Source organism: Zootermopsis nevadensis, unplaced genomic scaffold (genome assembly GCF_977971745.1).
Source record: "Zootermopsis nevadensis isolate Lab colony 2312 unplaced genomic scaffold, Znev_1.0 Znev_ptg000061l, whole genome shotgun sequence".
Taxonomy (NCBI): domain Eukaryota; kingdom Metazoa; phylum Arthropoda; class Insecta; order Blattodea; family Termopsidae; genus Zootermopsis; species Zootermopsis nevadensis.
This window is the reverse complement of record NW_028259192.1, coordinates 22,348,582-22,372,204: the sequence shown is the minus strand read 5'-3', so window position 1 is coordinate 22,372,204 and position 23,623 is coordinate 22,348,582. Positions and strand designations below refer to the sequence as shown.

Sequence of the window (23,623 nt, the reverse complement as noted above, 5' to 3'; positions counted from 1 at the left end):
TGTTGTCTGATAGAAATTTACCTACGTTTCTATGCTTGAATTTATTCGATAGTTCACAATAATCGAAATATTCGATAGTTTTCATTCGATTATGTCCATATTCTATGAAAATATTTTACGTGTTGAAGGTGCTTGTATCGTGATATAATGGAAGGAGCTGGTAATGGTTCTTTTTTCTACAGGTGCCGACTTTGCATATCAGAAGGTAGACTAAGTTTGAATTTATTTGAAACAGAAGCCATACGACTGAATCTAATCAATAAAATCCGGACTTACCTTACGATACATGTAAGTACAGTGTGTGGTGATTAAAGCAATGGTAAATGATGCAGTGAGTAGGTTTACTTTTTAAGTTATAATATTAAATTAGATTTGCCTATATATCGAACGAAAATATCATGGAGAACAGTTGTATGCTATCAAGATATGATACCTGTATTTTACTCCCGTAATTCAATGATTTCTGATGCAAGAATTTGCAGCAAGAACTCACATCTATGCAATGCCATTTTCGTGAATAATGTACCACCATTGTAGAAATGCTCAATTTTTGTATCCTAAACAGGTACCCTGGTCCTCCAGGTTGGGGGTTAGTCGCAAGGCTAACAACCTTGCACCGTAAAAAGGAAGATGTTTCAAAACCTCAACCTAATTATAAGTCCTGTCAGGGTTAATTCTGGCAGGAGAGTTACTGGTTAAAAAGCGGTTGATGGGGGATGACCACCATGCACTCTTAACAGCAATTGAAATGTAGGCCTATCTGTTAGTTTCACAGCACAGTTAAACGTTTCTAAACAAAAGAAAGCATTGAAAATTGAATGGATGTAGCATGGATAACCAAATCAAATTAAATGTTAGATGTTGTAAGAATGTTCTAGAGAAGCAATCCCCAACTGAGGAAGACTATGATTTTCTTTTGGTTTCTCACAAGAGATTGACACAGTGCACTTCCCCAAGATGTTAACATGTACTGACCAGTCCACATGGCACCAGAACGCAAAAGAACATTATCATCACTGTGAAAACCTCAAATCTCACATGTAGAAGACTAGGTGTTTGCATTCTGAAAGAGCTTGTATAACATTTGTCTTGGATTGTGTGTGATTTATGCACTTTTTTGGAGGTGTATGTTATCAGTCTGCAGTAGTGTGACAAGAGAGTAGAAATGAAAGTGAATCACGTCGCATGCTTTGTGTTGCAGGTCTCCTTGCATGATGGGTTGCCACAGCAGCTCTGTTATGAGTGCCTCTCCCAAATTGAGCTATTTCACAGTTACAAACAGTCTTGTCTGGAGTCACAGTATACACTAAAGCACTGGAATTTGTTTTGTGATGGAGGTGAATTGAAGGTATAGTGTATACAAAATGTAATTGTATCTGTTTACTTATTTGTGTTTTATCTCCAAAGTTACTCCCCAAATTTTATAATGGAGTGTCTGCATTAGAATTGTGAGTGAACTTAACCTCATCTGTATTATCTGGTATAATTAATCTACTCCAAAAGTTGCCTTTTCTTAGTCTGGGTTACTCATAATATAAAATAAATTACAAATAAATTAATTCCTGTTCATGATATTTCCTTTCATAGCCGCATTTTTACTTGCCAACTTAATTTATATAGTTTCTCTTTTTCTTTTCCAGGAGGATAATGTTTTGAATGTTAATGTTACATCAAATGTTTTGGAAGATGATGATGATAACAGGCAGGCAACGGAAGCTGTTAGACAGTCCTCTTTTTCAGGGGATCAGTTGCCAGAGCAAAAGGGTTACATGAATTCTCCCAAAAGTAGATACAGCAAGTGTTGTAAAAGATCACCCAAGACATCAGAACATTTTGAAATGGAAGGAAATTCTGTTGGAGACAGTGAATTTGTCTGTGAGATGATTGACTTAATTCAGAACCCTAGGAAGGCTTACAGTGGTCCATTAACATTTCCTGATTCAACATTTAAGCAGTCTGAAGTGGCAGGAGATTCCATTGAAGGGAATGGAGTAGAGTGTGAGTTGGGTGAGATATCAGAACTGAAGGACAAGTTTTCTTGTACTGTTGCTAAATGTGAGCCATCAGAGGTGGGCTTAAATGGATGGAATGAAAGTCCTCTTTCTGTGCTTTGCATTAGCAAAGAAGTTCCCAGACAAAACTGCGCTGTTCTCTCACGACACAATGTAGAAACTTCTGCGAAAGATCAGAGGACGGAACTGAATGCTCCTGTAAATCACTTTGGACTGAATGTGCCCACAGAAGGATCTTCCCACACGTGTATGTTAATCCAGACCCCTCTGAAGGCTGCCGCTGATACGGTATTAACATTTCCCGATTCAACACCAAAAGAATTTGAAGGCGAAGAAATTTCAGTTGTAGGGAGTGAAATTCAATCAGAGGCTGTTGAGACATCAGCAAGAGATACAGAGGTCAGTTTTTTCTCCACTGCCGTAAAGCATGAAAGAAGAAGGGTAAGGCCAAAGAGAAGAAATATTTGTTCCCTGTATGTGCCATGTAATAGCAAAGAAGTTTCTAGTAACACTCCACTACGTGAACAGAATTCGGAAACATCTGCATTGCACAGGAAGGTGCGTGCAGGTGTTACTGGAATGAATGTACCCACAAGAAGACCGTCCATCATGTCACCAGTAATTTGTGACATTCGTTCTCTAGCATCAATTCCGGACTCTGTGGCGGAGGAGTGCGGCACTGATCATTGCTGCTCTCATAACATTGAAGACTCGGAAAAAACAACTTGGCTGACAGAACAAGAGAGAAAAGTCACAGCATCTGAAAATGTAGCAATTAATTCTCAGAAGCAAAATGAATCTATTCATATTAGTCTGAATTCAGATCACGAACGTCATAAATATCAGTCAGTACAGGTTCTTTTAAAAGTCTTGGAGCCTGGTGAAGACAGTAATTCATTTGAATCAGACATTGAGAATACTCGAGTTAGAAAAATGTTGACTCGTAATATGTGTAGACCAGCAAAGCCGGGTCGAAGAGGCGAGAGGAGAAACAACAGTACAGAATATGTCATTAAGGATCCACTGACTGCCTATGTTAAAGTAGAGAGACTGGCAGAAAATAAGAAGGGCACTGCAGTGGATGTGCAGAGTAAAATTAAAAATTCCACAGCTGTTTCAACGCAGGCCAAAAAGCCTCGGAGACCTTACAGCCAGAAACAGAAAAGTCAGTCCAGTCAGTACAGGTGAGCTCAGTTAATGATTCTGTATGTGACATTCATAGACGCTGGAAACTCATTTAATAATATCTTCTTCTTCTTCTTCTTCTATGGCTCTCCGGTTCGTGTTCGGTCCATGGCCTCCTCAATTCTCCTCTTCCATTCGGTCCTCTGTTAGGTCTGTCTGTCTGAGGCTTTGATTTAGGTTTTGAAACATCTTACTTTTTACGATGCAGGGTACCTGTCTTAGTCCGACCTCTCCCCCTCAACCAATCTGGCTAGGGAGGCTCTACCAGTAGCCCTTGGGGTCACTGAGGTACTCAGCCCCACCACCACGACAAGGTGCAGGTACCATTAAGTGGGGCATTTAATAATATGGAAATGAAAAATGTGACATCTGAAATAAATAATCCACATTATGTGTGTCTGTCTTTGAATTAAATTTTATTTAATATCATAAGCTCTTAAAATTAATGTGTCTTCTACTGGGCAAGTGGAACCAGTATTACAACAAAACATCTCTGGTGCAAGGCGGGGTATCTCTCGGTGACTTTCAACGTGTGAAAGTTCGCAGTTTAAGATTATCTGGAAGACAGTACTTTATTGCTCTTTTACCACTCATGCATAGGTCCGCCAAGTGAACTTAAAACTCAGTATCATTCATGCCATTAAGATCAATGGAGGGTGATCTCCCCAGGGTTAAAGTGGCCCCAGACCACGGAACTGACCACTTAACCTTTGTCCGTCATTGGTAGGAACGTGTGGATCTTTACGTACACTCTCATTTAGGGTACTTAAGCACGTGGATGGCTTTGCCTGCAACCTGAAGAACAGTAATGAGTGAAGAGCAAATGTTTTGAAGCTTCATGTTTTATGGGTCTTTCGACACTTCCATGACTTACTTCAGTTCTTGTACTATGTTCTCTTGCTTCTTCTGCAGGTTGGTGAAGCCTGTCTCGGATGAGGCGACAGGAAAATTGCGCTATAAGTGCCTAAAATGCAGCAGCTTGTTGTCATACAAACATTGTATCAAGGAACATATGAAGATTCACACAGGTGACAAGTCTTCTGTGTGTGCCGTGTGTAACCTGGCCTTCCGCAACAACTACATGCTCAAGGTGCTTTGTTTGATAACTTGTATAGTACATTCGAAATTAAATTAACCCCTTTTACATTTCTTTAGAGGACATCCACAGTTTTGTGATGAAGTCTCACTGCAACACTCAGGAATTTGAATTTATATGATGAAGACTTGAGTGTCTGCATTTAAATAGTGTTTATTTGTGCCATGAGTTAGAAGTCAAGGAGAAGGAGAAAAACGGAACAAATTGAACACTTTTATTTAATGTTTTACTTCCTCCTAGCAGGGTTAAGAATGTAATTTGTTTTTGACATGTTAATAAGTAGCAAAAATATAGATCATATATTTGGGTAAGTAAAGTAAAGTTTGTCCCACTATACGCCATGTAGGCACTTGGGGTGAGTGGAGGTATAGCTCCTCTCTTCCTTGACCTCGGCACTAGATGGGGGTGAGTGGTCAGCATCACGCCCCGGCCGGCTTTACCCCCGGGAAAGGACCCCGGTACCCATTGTAGAGGAGGCTGGGTGGGCCCCAGAGCCGGTCTGGACGCAGAGGCTAGAGGAAAAATCCTCTGCCCCCATCGGGGATCGAACCCCGGTTGTCCAGCCCGTAGCTAGTCACTATACTGACTGAGCTATCCCGGCTCATCATATATTTGGGTACATGTGATAATTGAAATTAGAATCATGTACACACTAAGGAAACTAACGTTGTGCTCGGGCGTTCAATACTCCTTCAGATTCAGGAGTTGAAATCTTGGTCCAGAGAATTGATATGTGGACTGAGGTTTTTTTATGGTTTTCCTCAGTCCCTACAGACAAAGCGTGGATTAGCACCTTAAATTGGTCACATTTTTCCAATTCATTGTTCTTTAATAATCCTAAAATCAGTTGTTTTTAAATAGATGAATTGTAAAAAATAATTGTTCATGTGTTTTCTGATTTTCATAGACAGGTTCAGTTGAAGGTTTTTCAGATTTTGGATGATGAGATTGCAGTCATGTGTTGTATTTCTTCAGAGTCATATGGTCGTTCATCTCGCTGAGAAGAACTTCGAGTGTGAGGTGTGTAAGCACCGATTTTTGGGGGGAGAGCGCCGTAAACAACACATGAGACTGCACACAGTGACTCCATTTGTCTGTCAAGTATGTGGGTACTCCTGCAACCTGAAAGATTCTCTCAAACACCACATGCGAATCCACACAGGAGAGCGCCCCTACAAGTGTGACCTCTGTGATGCAGCATTTTCTGTTCGCACGACTTGGATCAACCACAGGAGAATTCACACTGGCGAAAGGCCTTTCAAGTGAGCATATCGTCATATTAGTATAATAGACTTTTTTTAATCGTCCTCAGGGCTTTAGAAGTACTGTGTAAATATTCTAGTCATTTAAGAAAATCCACTTGCCTGTACTTTTAGTGACACTAAATATATGCACTGGTCTCTATTAATGCAGCTATGGCGAATGGGTGAGGATATTTATGGACATGATCATAACAGTGCAAGTATTATGGAGGTAAAACACTGGATCTGTTGTTTTTAACGTTAGTAACAAATTATGTTGTGAATTAATATTCTGGTCAAGAACATTACATTTTTAGATCAACATTGGATTTAATTTCTGGAATAAAATGATTAAGCTGTTTTGAGACAGTCAAAGCTGAGCACTGATTGGAGGAATCATCTTGTCATAACTCTAGTACAGGAAGGATTAGGTGTGGTAGGTGTGGATGTGAGGATGAAGATGTAGAGTGGGAGTCTGGGCTGAATTAGATCATCTTAGTGACCCGTGGTTTCTCAAGAAGGACTCTGCGCTATACTCCGAGTTGAACAGATTAAGCGATATACAAATAAACACTTTCAGGATTACAATGCAAATAGACTGTATCTGGACAGTCGTGCCTGGCGATGTGCTGACATGTTGCTAATACTTTGCAGGTGCAAGGAATGTAATAAAACATTTTCGAGGCATTCGACTCTTCATGCCCACAAGAGAACTCATTCAGACGTGCGTGTCTTTGGCTGTCATCTCTGTGTGAGCAGATTCAAAGCAAAGGCTCATTTATTGAGACATCTCTCCTGCGTCCACAAAGATCTCATGAAGAAGGAGCAGCGTCTTGAGTAGGTTAGTGACATTTAGTTATCAGATGACCAATATTATTTTGTAATTAATTATTGTGTTAAAGTGCAGTAAAGACTCCATAACTTACTATGTTTGACCCTCATTTAGCGTTTTTCTAATTTCTTAGTCAGCAGTTGAAGGTTCTCTAAAGAAGTATTTAGTCAGTCGAGACAAATTCTGCTGTTGCCGAAGTTAAATTCTTAGATAAATAAGGTGTGATGATGCAGACTGTATTCATATGTGAGATGTAAGGTTCTCACAGGTTTAAGATGTCAATGATGGTTTTCTGGTAAGTGACAGCATGTGGACGTTTAGGTAGATGAACAGTGGTTGTCCAAAATGGGCATATTTGTCTACAAATCTATATGGCATTACCAACCAGAAGAAAAACACCGACATGGTTGCATGTGGTTTAGTATGTGGATCAATGGCATGTTCTTTTTCTTTCATAAAATGTGTTAGGGTCAAATGTCTTGACTATCTAAGCTGCTATTAACTTCTCGAGAAGGACTGTTCTCCCTTTAGTTGGTTGTGTTTAAACTGTATTGGTCTCTATCAGAAGGTGATTGAAATAAAGACATGTGTCAATTTTAATATGTTAATTTCCCCTGACTCATCTTGCATCTTCCTGATCCCTTCCACTTCACTTTCTACAGACAACCAGCCGTGTTGGTCCAGACGACACTGAACATCACCATCATATCCGAGAGGCCCGTGGTTCAAATCTCGGGAAGGGGAGTTTTTGTATAATTTTCATCAGTTCACCAGGCAAGTATCAGAATAATACATCAAAATAGGCCACGTCCACTTCTACATGCTACCCAACTGCTATTTATCATTCACACGACAACCTGAAGTTATCGAAGGTTTGTGCGCATTGGGTGCCACGTGCTCTGAATCAACAACAAAAGGATAAGAGGGTTCAGATCTGTCGTGAGCTGCTGACATTACATGATGCAGACCCAGAGGCCTTTTTTGCAGGATTGGTGACCGGGGACAAATCATGGTTCCATTACCACGCCCTGAAACCAAGGAGCAGTCGAAGCAATGGAAGCATAAAGGATTCTCCACACCGGAAAAATTCCGCTCTGCACTGTCTACTGGGAAACAGATGGGAACAGTATTCTGGGATGAAAGGGGCATAATCATGGTGGACTAGCTGCCATAGGGATCGACCATCAACAGTGACCGCTACTGTGCCTCCCTACGAATACTGAGACGCAAAATCCAACAGCGTCGCAAGGGGAAGTGGTCTCGGAATGTGTTGTTGTTGCATGACAATGCCCGCCCACACACCAGCCAACAGACTCAAGCTGAGCTGCAGTCACTGGGGTTCACTGTGCTCCGACACCCGCCGTATTCCCCCGACCTGGCACCAAGTGACTATGCCCTCTTCCGTGAGATGAAGAATCCCCCGCATGGTTACCGATTCCCCGATAGTGACGCCTTACATGACGCTGTCAGGGAGTGGGTACGAGACACCCCCAAACAATGGTTTCGTGAGGCGATACGGAAATTGCCAGAGAGATGGCAACGGTGCATCGACCTCCAGGAAGAATATGTGGAACGGGCCAAAGTGTAACCTGGGAGCCACCACCATCAAGGATCACGTAATTCAGGTTAGTCTAAATCATTTGTGTACGCCCCACTTTTTTGAAACATTTTTTGATACGGTAAACAAGTTAAAACCATTTATGATTGCATCTCCAGAATTTTATCTCCAGTGAATGAATGCAAAGCCGAGTAAGGTATATGAAATAGCAGTGAACGCCACTACAATTTTACAGTTTTTGTACTGTGCGGATAATTAAGAAAAAATGTGAGTTTTCAAGGCTGATTATTATTTTATATTATCTTTTATTTAACTGCTCAGAAGCTTACAAAATGAACCAATTTTGTAACCACATATAATCTCAGATGTATTATATCCATTTCAAGGTCATGTCTATTTTTATGTTGTTGGAGATGTTTGAAGTGAATAGCAGCGTAACACTCCAGCACAGTTAATCTGAAATATTTCTGTGTTAGGGTGGGTCGTCTAATTTGAAATGCGCAGTGGGTCGAGGAAATGTGACGCCTCGCAGCGACACGGTGCCTACTGTTTTCGGGATCGCTCGCTACAAGAGGACAAAGGATCGTAGGTTCGTAATAACTGATGAAATAGCGTGTTTGTGTTTACTTTCTACATCTACACAAAGCAGTGGCAAATCCTGATCTATAAATCGAGCTGTCGGGAAATGCAATATTATTAGATCTCCCGAACAATATCGCCACAATTCTATCGAACTTTAATAACTAAAACAACATTATTGCGTGGCTGTTGTGTTACGTATTAAAACATTTGTTTATATTCCTCCAATTCTAGTGGTCCGGCCGTGCGGTACTAGCCGGACCAGAGAATTTGCGACTGCGAAAGTATTTGTTTTTAATGATTCTTTGCCTCATCGCACTTCGATAAATATTCATTGTTTTATATACGCTTTGATGTGTTTTTTTAAACTACTCCTGTGTTAAAAAATTCAAATGAATGTTATATTCTATATGTGTATACACATGTTTGTGTGTGCCGCAAGTTAACAATTTTTCAGCTAGATTTTTTCTGGAAAATAGTGTACTTTTTTATTGGGACCTTTTCCGTTTTTTGTTTACATGAAATTGAGTGGTTTTCTGGATTAGTCCTAGTACTTGGCTTGCGTGGACTGAGGAAGTACAAGTTCAATAGGAATTTTTATACTTAGAGAACGAAAAGAATGTTACGACAGAGAACAAGATTAAGTTTAATAACGGTATTGAAATTCTGTTGACATAATTTAGTAAAGTTCTTGAAATTTGGCATTTCAAAAATTATTTTGGGGACAATTCGTCTACTTGTGAGGCTACTTGGCAATTATTGAATGAGAAACATAAAATTTTGGTTTGAAAATCTCAACTGAAGGGAGTGTTTGAGAAACCATTGCATAGACTGAAGGATAATATTAATAAGGAGTTTAAAGAAATAGGCTAATGGTATTTGAACTGGCCTTTTTTTCTTGTGTGAGTAATGTGATAATAGGTCACACCAGGTTCCATAAAAGCACAGGATTTTTTTTGGAAACTGAATTATTGCCAAATGTTCACCTTAGAATGTTTGTCGCTCCTCAGAGATCATTTGGAGCAGATCTGAAACAATTGTTATTTTTCAGATTCGCCACTGTTTCAGAGTGACGAGATTCTTGCACTGTATTGTGATAATTTGACTTGGTTCCTCGGTATTGTTCGTGGAATTGCAGATAGTTAATAGTGCAGTAATCAGGCACGGAGAATGATAGTTCCGGTGATAAGTTTCCACCACACGAACAGAAAAGTACTCAAAGGGAAATAGTACTGGAAATGTCGATTTAAAAATTGTACAAATGACAGAATTTGCTTTCTTTATTTTTTTTCCCGTTAAAAACTATTAAATTAATTGACATTGAAATGTTAAGACTAATTGTATATATTCACGCTTCCAGTTACAAATAATTCTTCCAGCATCGTCTTTAATTTTTGAAGCAGAGTTTTTGAATCACCCTGTGTGCATGTGCAAGGCGTTCGTACGAAACTCATAAGCGCTCTTTTTCACGCGTCAATATCACGAATGACACGTAGGACAAAGTAATTGTAAACTTGCTTTTGGCGATAGCAGTAGAAAAATACCGAGTGATTTATGGAGCCCCCGAGACATTCATGGCCTTACATTTGGAGGACGAGCTTGTATTGTCCGCGTGTCTGCCATGCTGAAGTAGAGAGGGGAGTGGAGATTTATCCTTTTTAGTTCGATTTTGCTATGTATTCGTTTATTTCAACTATAAATCTAGCATTGGAATCAAATAACACAACAGTTTCAGTATATAGTCAGAAACTTGTTTTCTTGTGATTCCTTAACCATTCAAAGTCCAGTGGTGACTATACATAGCATCTCCTTTAACAACCAGCAAATTTCCATGTTGTATTTACGTATTTCTTATGATTCTCAGAATAAACAGAGATTATTTCCTTAAACAGCTTTAACCAGTTGATCTTTGTAATGGTGAAGTGCGGTGTTTTCTTCGCGGTACGGACTGAATTCTTAAATATTAATCAGACGAACTATGATTCTCAGTATAAACAGCGATTATTTCCTTAAACAGCGTTAACCAGTCGATCTTTGTAATGGTGAAGTGCGGTGTTTTCTTCGCGGTACGGACTGAATTCTTAAATATTATTCAGATGAGCTTCGGATTCAAAGGCTGAGATGGTTTACCCTAACGTCTTCACTCTTACTTATCCTTATCAGAAGGACGAGCGGGCATTGCCTGGAAACCTTCAAAGTAGAAGATGCTCTTTATCCCCGCCACCAGAAATCGAAGTGTCTCTCTAAACCCAGTTGCAGTCACTGAGATACGTTCGTACTTGTGAGATTGGTATGACTGGTTTAGTATCCACTTACGGTATAGAAAACTGCCGATCAACAACAGCGCTTGAAGGTGGACTCGACAGTCACTTGTCTTATTGCTCCGTCGACGACCTCGTACACTCGAGCAGAGGCGATTCTCGAGGACAAAGTAGCCATCTTCGTGTATTCGGTGCAGTGCAATGTTTACGGCGCTCCGATCGGCGGTTTAACGAACTCATTGTTGCGGCTTGCAGTTGTCAACGGTAACAATGGACGATCGTGATGGGTAAAAATCTACTTACGTATTTTAAAAGTTTCATGTTGGCGTCGTTCATGTACAAATGTGTGTGAGAAAGAAATGGCATGTTTTCTGGGTTGTAACGCCGTGTGAACTGACACCAGAGGAGGCAATATTTATCTCCGAAATGTCGGTATCTACACGGTGTTACCACCGCGAAAACCTCAGATTTCAAGGAAATGAGATGAATGGAGATAGATACAAATGAATTCTGGTGCTGTTAACTATATTTCAGTGATACTTATTATTCTAATAAATCCGTCCAGGTGATGTTTTTGTGTTTGACTTGTGCTTAAAAATACAATGTTTCGCTATTTAGAAATGCTTTAAAAACCCGATATATGTGTAGATATAATGTCTAACAAAATGTCGAGTGTTGGGCATCTTATATTTATGTGGGTCTGTGTTCAGCAAAAGTGTGTTCGTAATAAAATGGCATGCGTTGGATAGGCTCAGTTGTGGTCTAAGTGTGAAGATAACTGTACTCTGGCTGGGATGTACGAGGTGCGATCGGAAGGTTTCCAGACTGCGCTTATAAAAACCCGTACACTTATCTCAGGTATTAAATTCATCCATCACCCTCGAAGTAGTTCCCCTGGGAGTGAACACAACGATCCCAGCGCCGCTGCCAAGCCTGGAAGCATCCATGGAAATCTTTCTTTGTCAGCCTGTCAAGCACCATCTGCGATTCTGCCTGAATCTCTTGCCAAATACTCGCCAAAACGGCTACGGAAACCTATGAAATGCTAAAGCAAGCATTTGGGGAGTCCGCAATGGGTCGTGCACAAACTTTTGTGTGGCATTCACGTTTTAAAAATGGCCGAACCTCTGTCGATGATGATGACGAGCGTTCTGGACGACCATCTTCGAGCACAACGCCCGAAAATGTTACGAAGATTCGGCAGGCCATTCACGAAGATCGACGTCGTACCATCAACGACTTGTGCGACATTGTTGGGATAGGCTATGGGACCTGTCAGCTGATTCTAAAGGACGGAAGCGGCCGTCAAAGTGGCGCAACCACAACTGGCTGCTGCATCATGACAACGCGCCAGCGCACACCGCCCTCAAAGTTCGGCAGTTTTTGGCCCCAAACACCATGGCCGTCATCCCGCACCCTCCTTATTCGCCGGATTTAGCTCCGTGTGATTTCTTCCTCTTCCCAAAGATGAAAATTCAGCTAAAGGGAAGGAGATTTGAGACGATAGAAGAGATTCAGGCAGAATCGCAGATGGTGCTTGACAGGCTGACAAAGAAAGATTTCCAGGGATGCTTCCAGGCTTGGCAGCGGCGCTGGGATCGTTGTGTTCACTCTCAGGGGAACTACTTCGAGGGTGATGGATGAATTTAATACCTGAGATAAGTGTACGGGTTTTTATACGCGCAGTCTGGAAACCTTCCGATCGCACCTCGTACTCCCGGTGGTTTGGTATTCGATTTCTACGAGACTTGGCCGCCCAGCATCCCAGAAACAGTTATCTTTGGGTTGATCTGTGTTCGAATAAACTGAAGCATCCAGATCACGATGGTTGTGAACTCGCTGATAAGAATTTGATATCAGTTATTGTTCAAAGGACTACCAGTTTTCAACAGAGATAAACAATATTTGAAATAAAACGAAAAAGAACATCATTTTTAATTAAAAGATGTGAGTGACATGTGATGATGCCCAGTTTTTGTACATATATCGAACTGAGGATTTTTTAAGTGGTGAAACATTTTCAGCTATAAGTTAAATGTAAAAACATCATTATGACAGTTTTGTTAGAATAATTAGTTATTTTATTTCTTGTCTTTTAATCTTTGAACTTTGAAATCAAGTTTTATTTTTCTCTTTTAAAATAATAAGATTAAAAAATCTAGGTTATTTTGATTTAACAAGAGTGTGGATTTACCCCTGATGATAACCTCGTAAAAAGTTTTAAAAAAAAATTTGGGCGTGTGATAAATGTAATTTTTTTTCGTATTTTTTTCAACAGCTTGCTTCCTAATGTTAAAACATTTTTAAATTTTAGGTTATCACAACAATAAATATATGTATTCTATACAAGATTTACACTGTGTCACAATCGACATTCCCATGTTATTCTTTTGTTTTTGAAATGTGTATAAAATTAAAACGGGCTTCAAATGAACGTGTGAATTTAAAAAATTTTGTAATTGGAGTGCAGTCTAAAGTGTGGGTCTTTACTGCTCAAACACTGACAGGTCTGATCACCCATCCAAGGAGTCTTATTAATTGTTTAAATGGATTTTGTAATTCCTGTAATTATTCTGAATTTGAAGAGGCCATAAGGCATATCCCTTAAAGGCTTAATAAGAAACATAGATGGCAAGAAAAATTTAGCACGTAAACGACAAACATTTTACGTGTAAAAAGATTAATATTCAGGTACTTTGGTGGATTTTTTTTTGTGTGGATATTCCAGTCTCTTTTCATGTAGTAGTTGAATGACCAGTTACGTTAATCTGTTGCTCGTATAAAGAATGTGTGGAGTTTTGCATCCAACGCCTTCAGAATGCTATGGTTAAGTACAGTTATAATTTCACTTGCGGACTTGGAAAGTGTTGATTGGAATCGACCTCTAGCGGTATGACCTACATGCCGAGTTTAAAGAATGCGGCACATGAATGACTGTATCACTGATCATTATTTAAGTAAAAATAAGATTTAATGAATGTGCCATCGGGTTTCATGGGGATAAATCATCGGTCGGGATGAGACGGAAGCTAGGAATGGACTACACACGCGTTCATCTCTTCGTTTGTTTGCTCCTTTGAATCGTTGATTGCATAAGTGTGTCACGCCAATAAGACATTCATGCCTCGTTACCAGGCGATTCTGTTAACTACTCTTTCCTGTTTACGCAACCGGGCACTACGTCTCAGAAATTTAAACGTAAAAAAATATTTTCGTACGTCATTAACTTTTTATTTTTATGAAGCGACGTGGCTCAATTACAAGTGATTGGATTCGAGCTGTATATTTTTCTTAACGTTTTAAACCCAGTGGTGACACCTGCTTTAATTATCAGTACCTTTGTATCTTGTCCACATCGTGTCTCTATGGATTTCGTATAATTCTCGGTGTAAACAGCGATTATTTCCTTAAACAGCGTTAACCAGTTGATCTTTGTAATGGTGAAGTGCGGTGTTTTCTTCGCGGAACGGACTGAATTCTTTAATATTAATCAGACGAACTATGATTCTCAGTGTAAACAGCGATTATTTCCTTAAACAGCGTTAACCAGTTGATCTTTGTAATGGTGAAGTGCGGTGTTTTCTTCGCGGTACGGACTGAATTCTTAAATATTAATCAGACGAACTATGATTCTCACAATAAACAGCGATCATTTCCTTAAACAGCGTTAACTAGTTGATCTTTGTAATGGTGAAGAGTTGTGTTTTCTTCGCGGTACGGACTGAATTCTTTAATATTAATCAGACGAACTATGATTCTCACAATAAACAGCGATCATTTCCTTAAACAGCGTTAACTAGTTGATCTTTGTAATGGTGAAGAGTTGTGTTTTCTTCGCGGTACGGACTGAATTCTTTAATATTAATCAGACGAACTATAATTCTCACAATAAACAGCGATCATTTCCTTAAACAGCGTTAACTAGTTGATCTTTGTAATGGTGAAGAGTTGTGTTTTCTTCGCGGTACGGACTGAATTCTTTAATATTAATCAGACGAACTATAATTCTCACAATAAACAGCGATCATTTCCTTAAACAGCGTTAACTAGTTGATCTTTGTAATGGTGAAGAGTTGTGTTTTCTTCGCGGTACGGACTGAATTCTTTAATATTAATCAGACGAACTATAATTCTCACAATAAACAGCGATCATTTCCTTAAACAGCGTTAACTAGTTGATCTTTGTAATGGTGAAGAGTTGTGTTTTCTTCGCGGTACGGACTGAATTCTTTAATATTAATCAGACGAACTATAATTCTCACAATAAACAGCGATCATTTCCTTAAACAGCGTTAACTAGTTGATCTTTGTAATGGTGAAGAGTTGTGTTTTCTTCGCGGTACGGACTGAATTCTTTAATATTAATCAGACGAACTATAATTCTCACAATAAACAGCGATCATTTCCTTAAACAGCGTTAACTAGTTGATCTTTGTAATGGTGAAGAGTTGTGTTTTCTTCGCGGTACGGACTGAATTCTTTAATATTAATCAGACGAACTATAATTCTCACAATAAACAGCGATCATTTCCTTAAACAGCGTTAACTAGTTGATCTTTGTAATGGTGAAGAGTTGTGTTTTCTTCGCGGTACGGACTGAATTCTTTAATATTAATCAGACGAACTATAATTCTCACAATAAACAGCGATCATTTCCTTAAACAGCGTTAACTAGTTGATCTTTGTAATGGTGAAGAGTTGTGTTTTCTTCGCGGTACGGACTGAATTCTTTAATATTAATCAGACGAACTATAATTCTCACAATAAACAGCGATCATTTCCTTAAACAGCGTTAACTAGTTGATCTTTGTAATGGTGAAGAGTTGTGTTTTCTTCGCGGTACGGACTGAATTCTTTAATATTAATCAGACGAACTATAATTCTCACAATAAACAGCGATCATTTCCTTAAACAGCGTTAACTAGTTGATCTTTGTAATGGTGAAGAGTTGTGTTTTCTTCGCGGTACGGACTGAATTCTTTAATATTAATCAGACGAACTATAATTCTCACAATAAACAGCGATCATTTCCTTAAACAGCGTTAACTAGTTGATCTTTGTAATGGTGAAGAGTTGTGTTTTCTTCGCGGTACGGACTGAATTCTTTAATATTAATCAGACGAACTATAATTCTCACAATAAACAGCGATCATTTCCTTAAACAGCGTTAACTAGTTGATCTTTGTAATGGTGAAGAGTTGTGTTTTCTTCGCGGTACGGACTGAATTCTTTAATATTAATCAGACGAACTATAATTCTCACAATAAACAGCGATCATTTCCTTAAACAGCGTTAACTAGTTGATCTTTGTAATGGTGAAGAGTTGTGTTTTCTTCGCGGTACGGACTGAATTCTTTAATATTAATCAGACGAACTATAATTCTCACAATAAACAGCGATCATTTCCTTAAACAGCGTTAACTAGTTGATCTTTGTAATGGTGAAGAGTTGTGTTTTCTTCGCGGTACGGTCTGAGTTTTTTTAAATATTAATCAGACGAACTATGATTCTCAGTGTAAACAGCGATTATTTCCTTAAACAGCGTTAACCATTTGATCCTTGTAATGGTAAAGTGTGGTGTTTACTTCGCGATACGGACTGGCTTCTTAAATATCGCATTGGCTTGTAAAGGTTAAAACACTATCAATTAAGCGGTTCAAATATGTGATCCATGTAACGGACGTTTTCCGTTAGCTGATGTAAATAAGGGCATACTTATAAGTTTACTGCAAGTGAACCGGTGTATTTTTGGGCTGCTTTCCAATGGAAAGAAATCGTGTGAATTCAGTGATCAACACGTGATTTTCTAGATGATATACGTACGTACTTGAAGGAAAGCGAGGACTGGGAAGAAGACTGATACAGCTAACTGACGACCTTAAACAAGGAAAGAAGATGACGTTCCAGGAATTAAAACGAGAAGCTGAGAATAAGGAAAACTGGCGAACTCTTTTTGGGCAGAGCAATGGACCTGTCGTCAGACAGAACACTAAATAATAATAATAATAATAATAATAATATACGTACGCACGCACGCACGCACGCACAGAAACACAGATACGTAAGTATCCTATGTTTGTGACTCAAGATATTTGTGGGTTCCTTTCCACAAGAAACAGGTTGTGAAAGTGTACTTCGATTTAGATACATAGCAAATTTCCTAAATTCTTTATTATAGAATGTGAAAGCTTTATTTCCTGTTCATTTATTGCAGATTAATATACATTATTACATAGTTGATTAACTGCAGAAGTTATTATCGCTTTTATTTCGTTAAAATTCGCCGTCTGGATATTTTTTTCCAATTGAATGTTGTATATCTTGATGAGATGCACACCCTGCATATTTAATCCGTGTACCAATTTTCTGCTGTTTTTGAGAAAATCTATAAAATTATATTTTAACTTGATGTAAATTTAAACTTATGTTGAAGGTGACAGTCACCTAGGTCTTACGCCGTTAGCCTCTTAGAAGTTTACCGACGTTTCAGAGGTACTTGCTACTTCTATGATCAGGGCGATCGCCCTGATGATGGAGGCAACAGGAACCTCTGAAACGTCGGTAAACTTCTACCAGACTACACGACGGTACAACCCGGAAGAAAAATCATTTAGTAATTTCCAAAATTATATCTGCTTACAGACTGGCGTTAATATCTGTTATGCATTTGTTTAATATACTACGCTCAGTAAGACATGAAAATGTCGTTTATCGAAAATGTTTCGACATTAAATAAATAAAACGTGCTCTTGCAGTGTAATTTCAACTACTGTTTAGTTCTGTTTTTGATAGAATTTATAAGTCCCCTCGATGTAGTCCTTAATATTTCTGCTGTGTCTACAGTAGGTTTGTTTGTGAAATAAATAAACAAACACATGAAGCCCATTGGCAAATGTCATTTTGAACCGCTGTTATTGAAAGTGGAAAATGATACTGTACTTTCGTCTTACGTACGAAGTTCGCGTAATTCTTGAATACTATACATTTTTTTATGTGTCTTTAATGTTTGTTATAATTCTGGTGATTACTATGCCGTATGAAAATTTCATTTACAATTCATTAGGCCGTGTTTGTATTTATTGACATCGAATTCTCGACTTAAGGTACATTAAGTCATGTTAATTTCAGTGAAGTTAAACAGGAAACGCGAGTGTATTACGACGAAGTACTGTAAAACAGTTGAACTTTGTCATAAATATCGTACATGATCTGGACAGATGTCACATAAATTATTTATATAAATAATTATGTGAAAATTCTGTCTTATTTGAAATACAATATTTATGGATCTTGGATCGTATTGTTTAACCTCCGTCTTCGAAATAGTTCTGCGGCAATGTGACCAGCAGCTAACGATATGCGTACTCTGAACTTTTCAGAAGCGATTTGAATCTCAGTAGAACTTTGACTCATTTCACTTTGCTTAACATTGGATTCCATAATAGCGTGGCATTCACTGACCGCACGAGAGAGTATGAAGTGTTCATGACGTCCAGTACCATGGAACATTAATAATTACGCCACAACTGACCTCTCCTCAGATTCAGCCGATGAAGTTGAACTCTTTATTGTTTTATTTGTTTAAAGTTATGTTAGATCGAGGTTAAAATAATTAGGGAAGTTTAAAGGTTTCGGGCTGTTGAGTGACGTGATACATACAACAAATTATTTTGCTGGACTTTATCCACTAAGAGCGTCCCTTTTATTTTTTTAAAATCCTTTTTTCGAGTTAGTCTCAGCCGCGGGTCCGACGTTGGAACTAGCGGGGTCAGTGGGATCAAGAGAGTGAGGTTTTGTCCTCCAGTAGCTGACTTGAAGAAGGAAGTAAAACGAACTTTCGAAACGTCGTGATTTTAAACAAACGAGTTGAATGACATACGAGGCTCGTCCACAAAGTAATTTTCCCTGGGGCCGTTTACAGAAACAAAACACAATTTCATGGAAATATTTATTGCAACAGATACAGCAAGTGTCCAGCTATTTTTCAACATATTCGCCACCGGAATTGAGACATTTGTCATACCGTGGGACCAACTTTTGAATACCTGTGTCGTAGAAGTCTGCCGCCTGGGATTGGAACCACTGTGTGACAACCATCTCCGCCTCTCTGTCATTCTCAAAACGCTGACGCTGACCGGACAGGAATTTCTTGAGGTGTAGGAAAAGATGGAAATCACTGGGAGCGAGGTCCGGGCTGTAGGGTGGATGATTAAACACCTCCCAGCTGAACTCCTGCAGGAGACTTGCTGTCCGTCGAGCCGTGTGCGGCCTAGCGTTATCACTGACCGCACTTCACAGTCGGCGGGAGTTGGAATAAGAACCTCCATCTTCAACAGCTGCAACGATGCTACTGTGATAACGCGGGAGGTGCCGTTAGTGCATGCGCCATGCTACGTCATTGCTCTATCACGTACGCACAGTCGCTTCGCGCAATATAAGGTTTGCTAGCTGTGGGACGAGTGGGAAACTTACTTTGTGGACGCGCCTCGTATAAGTCCAACAAAATGGTTATAACTGTTTGACGAGCTTCATGTAGCAGAGTCCTTGTAGATAAGGTAATAATCGGGAAATTCACGTCTTCCTTGAAACCAGAAGGTGCATTAACACGGTCAATAGAACGCGTTGTAGAAATCCGGTAGGCCCTTAACAGATCAGTTACTAATAAATGATAAAAGAATGGAAAAGTAAATTGATTGAACCGGCTGATTTGAGTCGCAGTTGTGATCAACCATGAAATCCTGGACGTGTGAGCTATCGTCTGTGCCCAGGTACAAGATCGGGGATTTCCATTAATCTCAAGTCCGGTTTGAGGAAGGCAGAACGTGCCTGCCAGCTGTTGGGACGCATCATTGCTGGAATTCTTGATGTGGGCCTCTCGGATCCTTGAACTAATCTGTTGTTTGTCCTCGAAGCCAGAGGGTAAGAACGGCGGTGTTCGGGAGATACCTTTTCGCGATCTGTGAGGATGTACCAATTATTCTGGCGGATGTTTTTCGTAATTTCTTCCGTATTTACTTCAAAAGAATGTCCTCAAACAGTATAGAACAGTTAACAGCTACGGGAAATTTGGAAATATCGTAAAACAATGAAGTAGAATACATTAATGCACGATAGGAAACACTTTTAAATAGTAGGTTTTTCAAGATGGGGATAAAGATGCAGAAAGATTACGCCATTTCAAGTAATTTCAAGAGAGCGTGTTGATTTCAACAAAGACTTGGATTTTAATGTAGGTTTTAGAATTTATATAGATGGATATTTCAATGACAGGCAGATCATTGTGAAATCTTTTAGAATAGGCCGAATGATTTTGAGATTTTTAACAGACTTGTAGACAATAAAGAAATATGGTTGAAGATGTGGTACTGGACTCATCTTTCTTGACTCTTAGCTTCTCAATATGGGCTCTGATGTGTGGAGTTGGAGAAAATACTATCTCTGGACCGCCATCTCAAATTTAAGCTTAACCGCTGATATTTCCTTTATAAGATGTATATTTTCAAAAAAGTGTCTGATGGCCCACAGTTTGATAACACATTGTTTTGTTCTCCTTGAAGTCAGAAGCGAAACCATGATGACCAGTATCCTAGCAACGAGAAGTGTCCCGTCCCGAACGTCGCGGACTCCAAGAAAACATTTCGCACCGCACTGCCGCAGGTAAGAAAAATTGTTTCTTACATTCTTTTCTATCTGACTGTACGAATATGATACGCATTATTATACATATTAATCTGTTCGTTAACTTAATCAGTTCCGGTCCATCTGTTTCTGTCCGTGGTCTCGCTAGACTGTCAATTTTCTGTTGCAGATTCTGGCAACATCAGCAAAGAATATTCTGCTCCTGGGTTACGGGATGACACTCGGATTCCCCACCATCGTGATCCCCTCGCTGCAGCCAGGCCACGGCAATGTGACTGACATGCGCGAGAAGGATACGTTCAGCCTCACAGAAGAGCAGATTTCTTGGTTCAGTGAGTGAATAGCATCACTCGGGCTTCAAAATAAAATGTGACTGTACACCAATAACATTGAACAGCACATAAATGGAAATACAGCAGACTTTATTACTGTCACTTCATTGCCAGAAGCGTAAAATTAAATTTGTAAAGCTCTATTACCTCTACCTTCAGTGTTGCGATAGAAAATAATAAAATATTTGTGGGATGAAGATGGGAAGTGGAAAGAAGCTGAGGTATTTGGAGGCAAACATGTCCCTGGGGCCATTTGTCTACCACGTATCCTGCACGATGTACTCTGTGATTTAACGTGGGCCTCTCGGCGGAAAACCGTCTTATAACTGACTGCATTGAGTTACGGAACAACCTTCACTAGACGTCGACACTAAAATACCACTTCTCTGATTATAACCATTTATTGCACTTATTCTTAATGACACGCATTTAAATTTCAACGTTGGTACGCTGTGTTGTGTTGCAGGCAGCATCAACCTGATCTGTGTGCCTCTGGGTTGTCTCGTATCTGGAGCTATCACTCAGCCACTGGGTCGAAAGCGTGCCATGATTATGGTGAATTTTCCATTCATCGTGGCCTGGATCTTGTTTCACTATTCCGTGAACGTCGGCATGTTGTATGCCAGCCTCGTGCTTACAGGATTTGGAGGTGGCATCATGGAAGCACCAGTAAGTTGCCGAGTGTTTAAAGTTGTGGCGACATTAATTATCTTTAATTATTACATCGTTAAGAGAAGTTTGGAAATTACGCATTCTCTTTGATGATCCTGTTTCACACAGTTCGTACACCTGCCTTATCGCAGGTTCTGACCTACGTGGCAGAGATCACGCAGCCGCACCTGAGAGGCATGTTGTCCGCCACCTCTTCCACTTGCGTCATTCTCGGGATCCTCATCCAGTTCCTGATGGGAACGGTGCTCGCCTGGCGAACCATTGCAGCCATCAATGTTATTTTTCCTCTGGTTGCCATAATCGCAATCTGCTTCGTTCCAGAGAGTCCTTATTGGCTAATTGGTATGTTCAAGAGCCGAGAAAGCCTGGAGGCTGATAATTTTAAAAAAAAATTTTAATATACTTTGAATAAGATATGAAGCTCACTGTTATGCAATGTCGCTTAGATTCAAATATTCTAATAGGGGAGAATGAGAAATTATTTAAAGTTTTGGTGGTTAGACACTAGAGATGCAACCGTGTCGGAGAACTACGATAAATGAGAGGATTAGTATATAATTTTGAATTGGATTCAGCTGGCTCAGGATAGAGCCCAATGGAAGGCTTTTGTAAAATGATGATGAACCTCTGATTTCCTTAAAAGTGGGGAAAATCTTGACCAGTTGATTAGCTGTCAGCTTCTTAAGGAAGACCCTGCTATGTCCTGGAGTAAATAAGTTATTTATTTAGGTAGATACAGATATTTTTCTCATTTCTAATTTCATAAAAAAAAAATTAATTTTACTTGTGCTGTTATTCCTAGGTATTTGAACATTATTACGTGTACTGGCGATAATATGCAAACATTTTTATTTCAGGTCATGGACGAGTGGCTGATGCCGAGAAGTCATTGTGCTGGCTAAGAGGCTGGGTAGAGCCCCACGAGGTACAACACGAACTGATGCAACTGGTGTCTTCTATCTCGGCTAAAAACCTCTCGAACAAACACTGCGTGCCTTCAGTCTCCTCCACGCCTTCCTGCTACTCGTGGCGTAACTATGCAAAACGCACCTTTGTACAACCCTATTGCCTTGTATCGGCCGGGTTCTTCTTCGGCCACTTTGCAGGGATGACAACACTACAGACGTACGCTGTCAGCATCTTTGCCGCGTTGGGCGCCCCAATTGACAAGTATGTCGCAACGCTGTACCTGGGTGTTGTGGAGCTGGCAGGTGCTCTAATTTGTGTTATCCTGGTACACTGGGCGGGGAAGCGACCCCTCACCTTTGTGTCGACTGTTGGAAATGGATTGTGTTATATCGTTGTGGCCGCATATGCATATTTCTACTCTTCCCGTAATTCGTACGAATGGTTGCCGTTGACTTTCCTTATCGCGTCAGCATTCTTGTCTCATGTTGGCATCCGTCTGTTGCCCTGGATACTGATCGGCGAAGTGTTTCCGTCGGAGATCCGCAGCGTTGCCAGCGGAGCTTCGGGATCTGTTGGGTACATTTTTGGTTTTGCAGCAAATAAGACATATTTTTACATGCTGAATTCCATGACATTGCCTGGAACATTTTGGTTTTATGGTGTGGTCAGCTTGGTAGGGTCAGTCTGGTTTTATTTCTTTCTGCCAGAAACAGAGGGTAGGACCTTGCTTGAGATTCAGGAGCATTTTGAAGGGTCTCGGAATTTGTTGAAAAAAGGCAGATTGTCATCGAGGGTGCCCGAGGAGTGGGCTACTGCGAACCCTGCACTGGTTCCTGATACTGAGACGCATCTGTAAAGTAGTATTTCATTGAGCAGGAACACTGTAGTGGAAGAATTTATCCTTTCATTGACGCAGTGCAGAGATTTGCGCGTGGTTTTACGTAAACAGTTATAGCTGAAGTCTTATTTTGTTGGTGAATTGTGCCAGGGTGTCTGCCTGTTGAGACTTGGTGTGTGGTCCAGTTCTCCTCTTCCCACTCCTAACTTAACTATTTGATAATAAAGGTTTTTATTGACATAATGACGCCTCTTACCCACTTCCGATTTCATGCCGCTAATCTGGTTATCCTGGACAGACACATTTGTTGCAGTTAATTCTGTTACGTCACCGTCAGTCTCACGTCCATCCTCCAGGTCAGTGGCTACACATGGCCAAGTACGATGCTCACCTTTGCATGTTGTTCATAATTCATCATTGAACCATTTTATAAACTTAGGCCGGCAGTTCCTACAATAAAAGCATAAGA

The 23,623-nt window shown here is 39.9% G+C and overlaps 2 protein-coding genes across 3 annotated transcripts; both read left to right on the top strand.

Moving 5' to 3' along the window:
* Window positions 1-10: 10 nt before the first annotated feature.
* LOC110830359 (uncharacterized) lies at window positions 11-7,408 on the top strand. Its single transcript, XM_022065165.2, has 7 exons — window positions 11-288; window positions 1,202-1,348; window positions 1,641-3,196; window positions 4,110-4,287; window positions 5,269-5,555; window positions 6,189-6,375; window positions 7,029-7,408. Exons 1-6 carry the CDS (start codon window positions 148-150, stop codon window positions 6,373-6,375), a joined length of 2,496 nt encoding a protein of 831 aa, XP_021920857.1. The 5' UTR covers window positions 11-147; the 3' UTR covers window positions 7,029-7,408.
* LOC110830360 (facilitated trehalose transporter Tret1) lies at window positions 7,034-23,397 on the top strand. 2 transcript variants are annotated; one of them, XM_022065167.2, is made up of 8 exons: window positions 7,034-7,140; window positions 7,354-7,991; window positions 8,401-8,513; window positions 20,322-20,421; window positions 20,573-20,735; window positions 21,202-21,404; window positions 21,539-21,749; window positions 22,265-23,397. In XM_022065167.2, the coding sequence occupies exons 2-8, from the start codon at window positions 7,791-7,793 to the stop codon at window positions 23,170-23,172; spliced, it is 1,899 nt and encodes a 632-aa protein (XP_021920859.2). In that variant the 5' UTR covers window positions 7,034-7,140; window positions 7,354-7,790; the 3' UTR covers window positions 23,173-23,397. The 2 variants fall into 2 exon arrangements, with proteins under 2 accessions (XP_021920859.2, XP_021920860.2); XM_022065168.2 differs by lacking the exons at window positions 7,034-7,140; window positions 7,354-7,991; window positions 8,401-8,513 and adding an exon at window positions 10,481-11,051.
* Window positions 23,398-23,623: the final 226 nt, after the last annotated feature.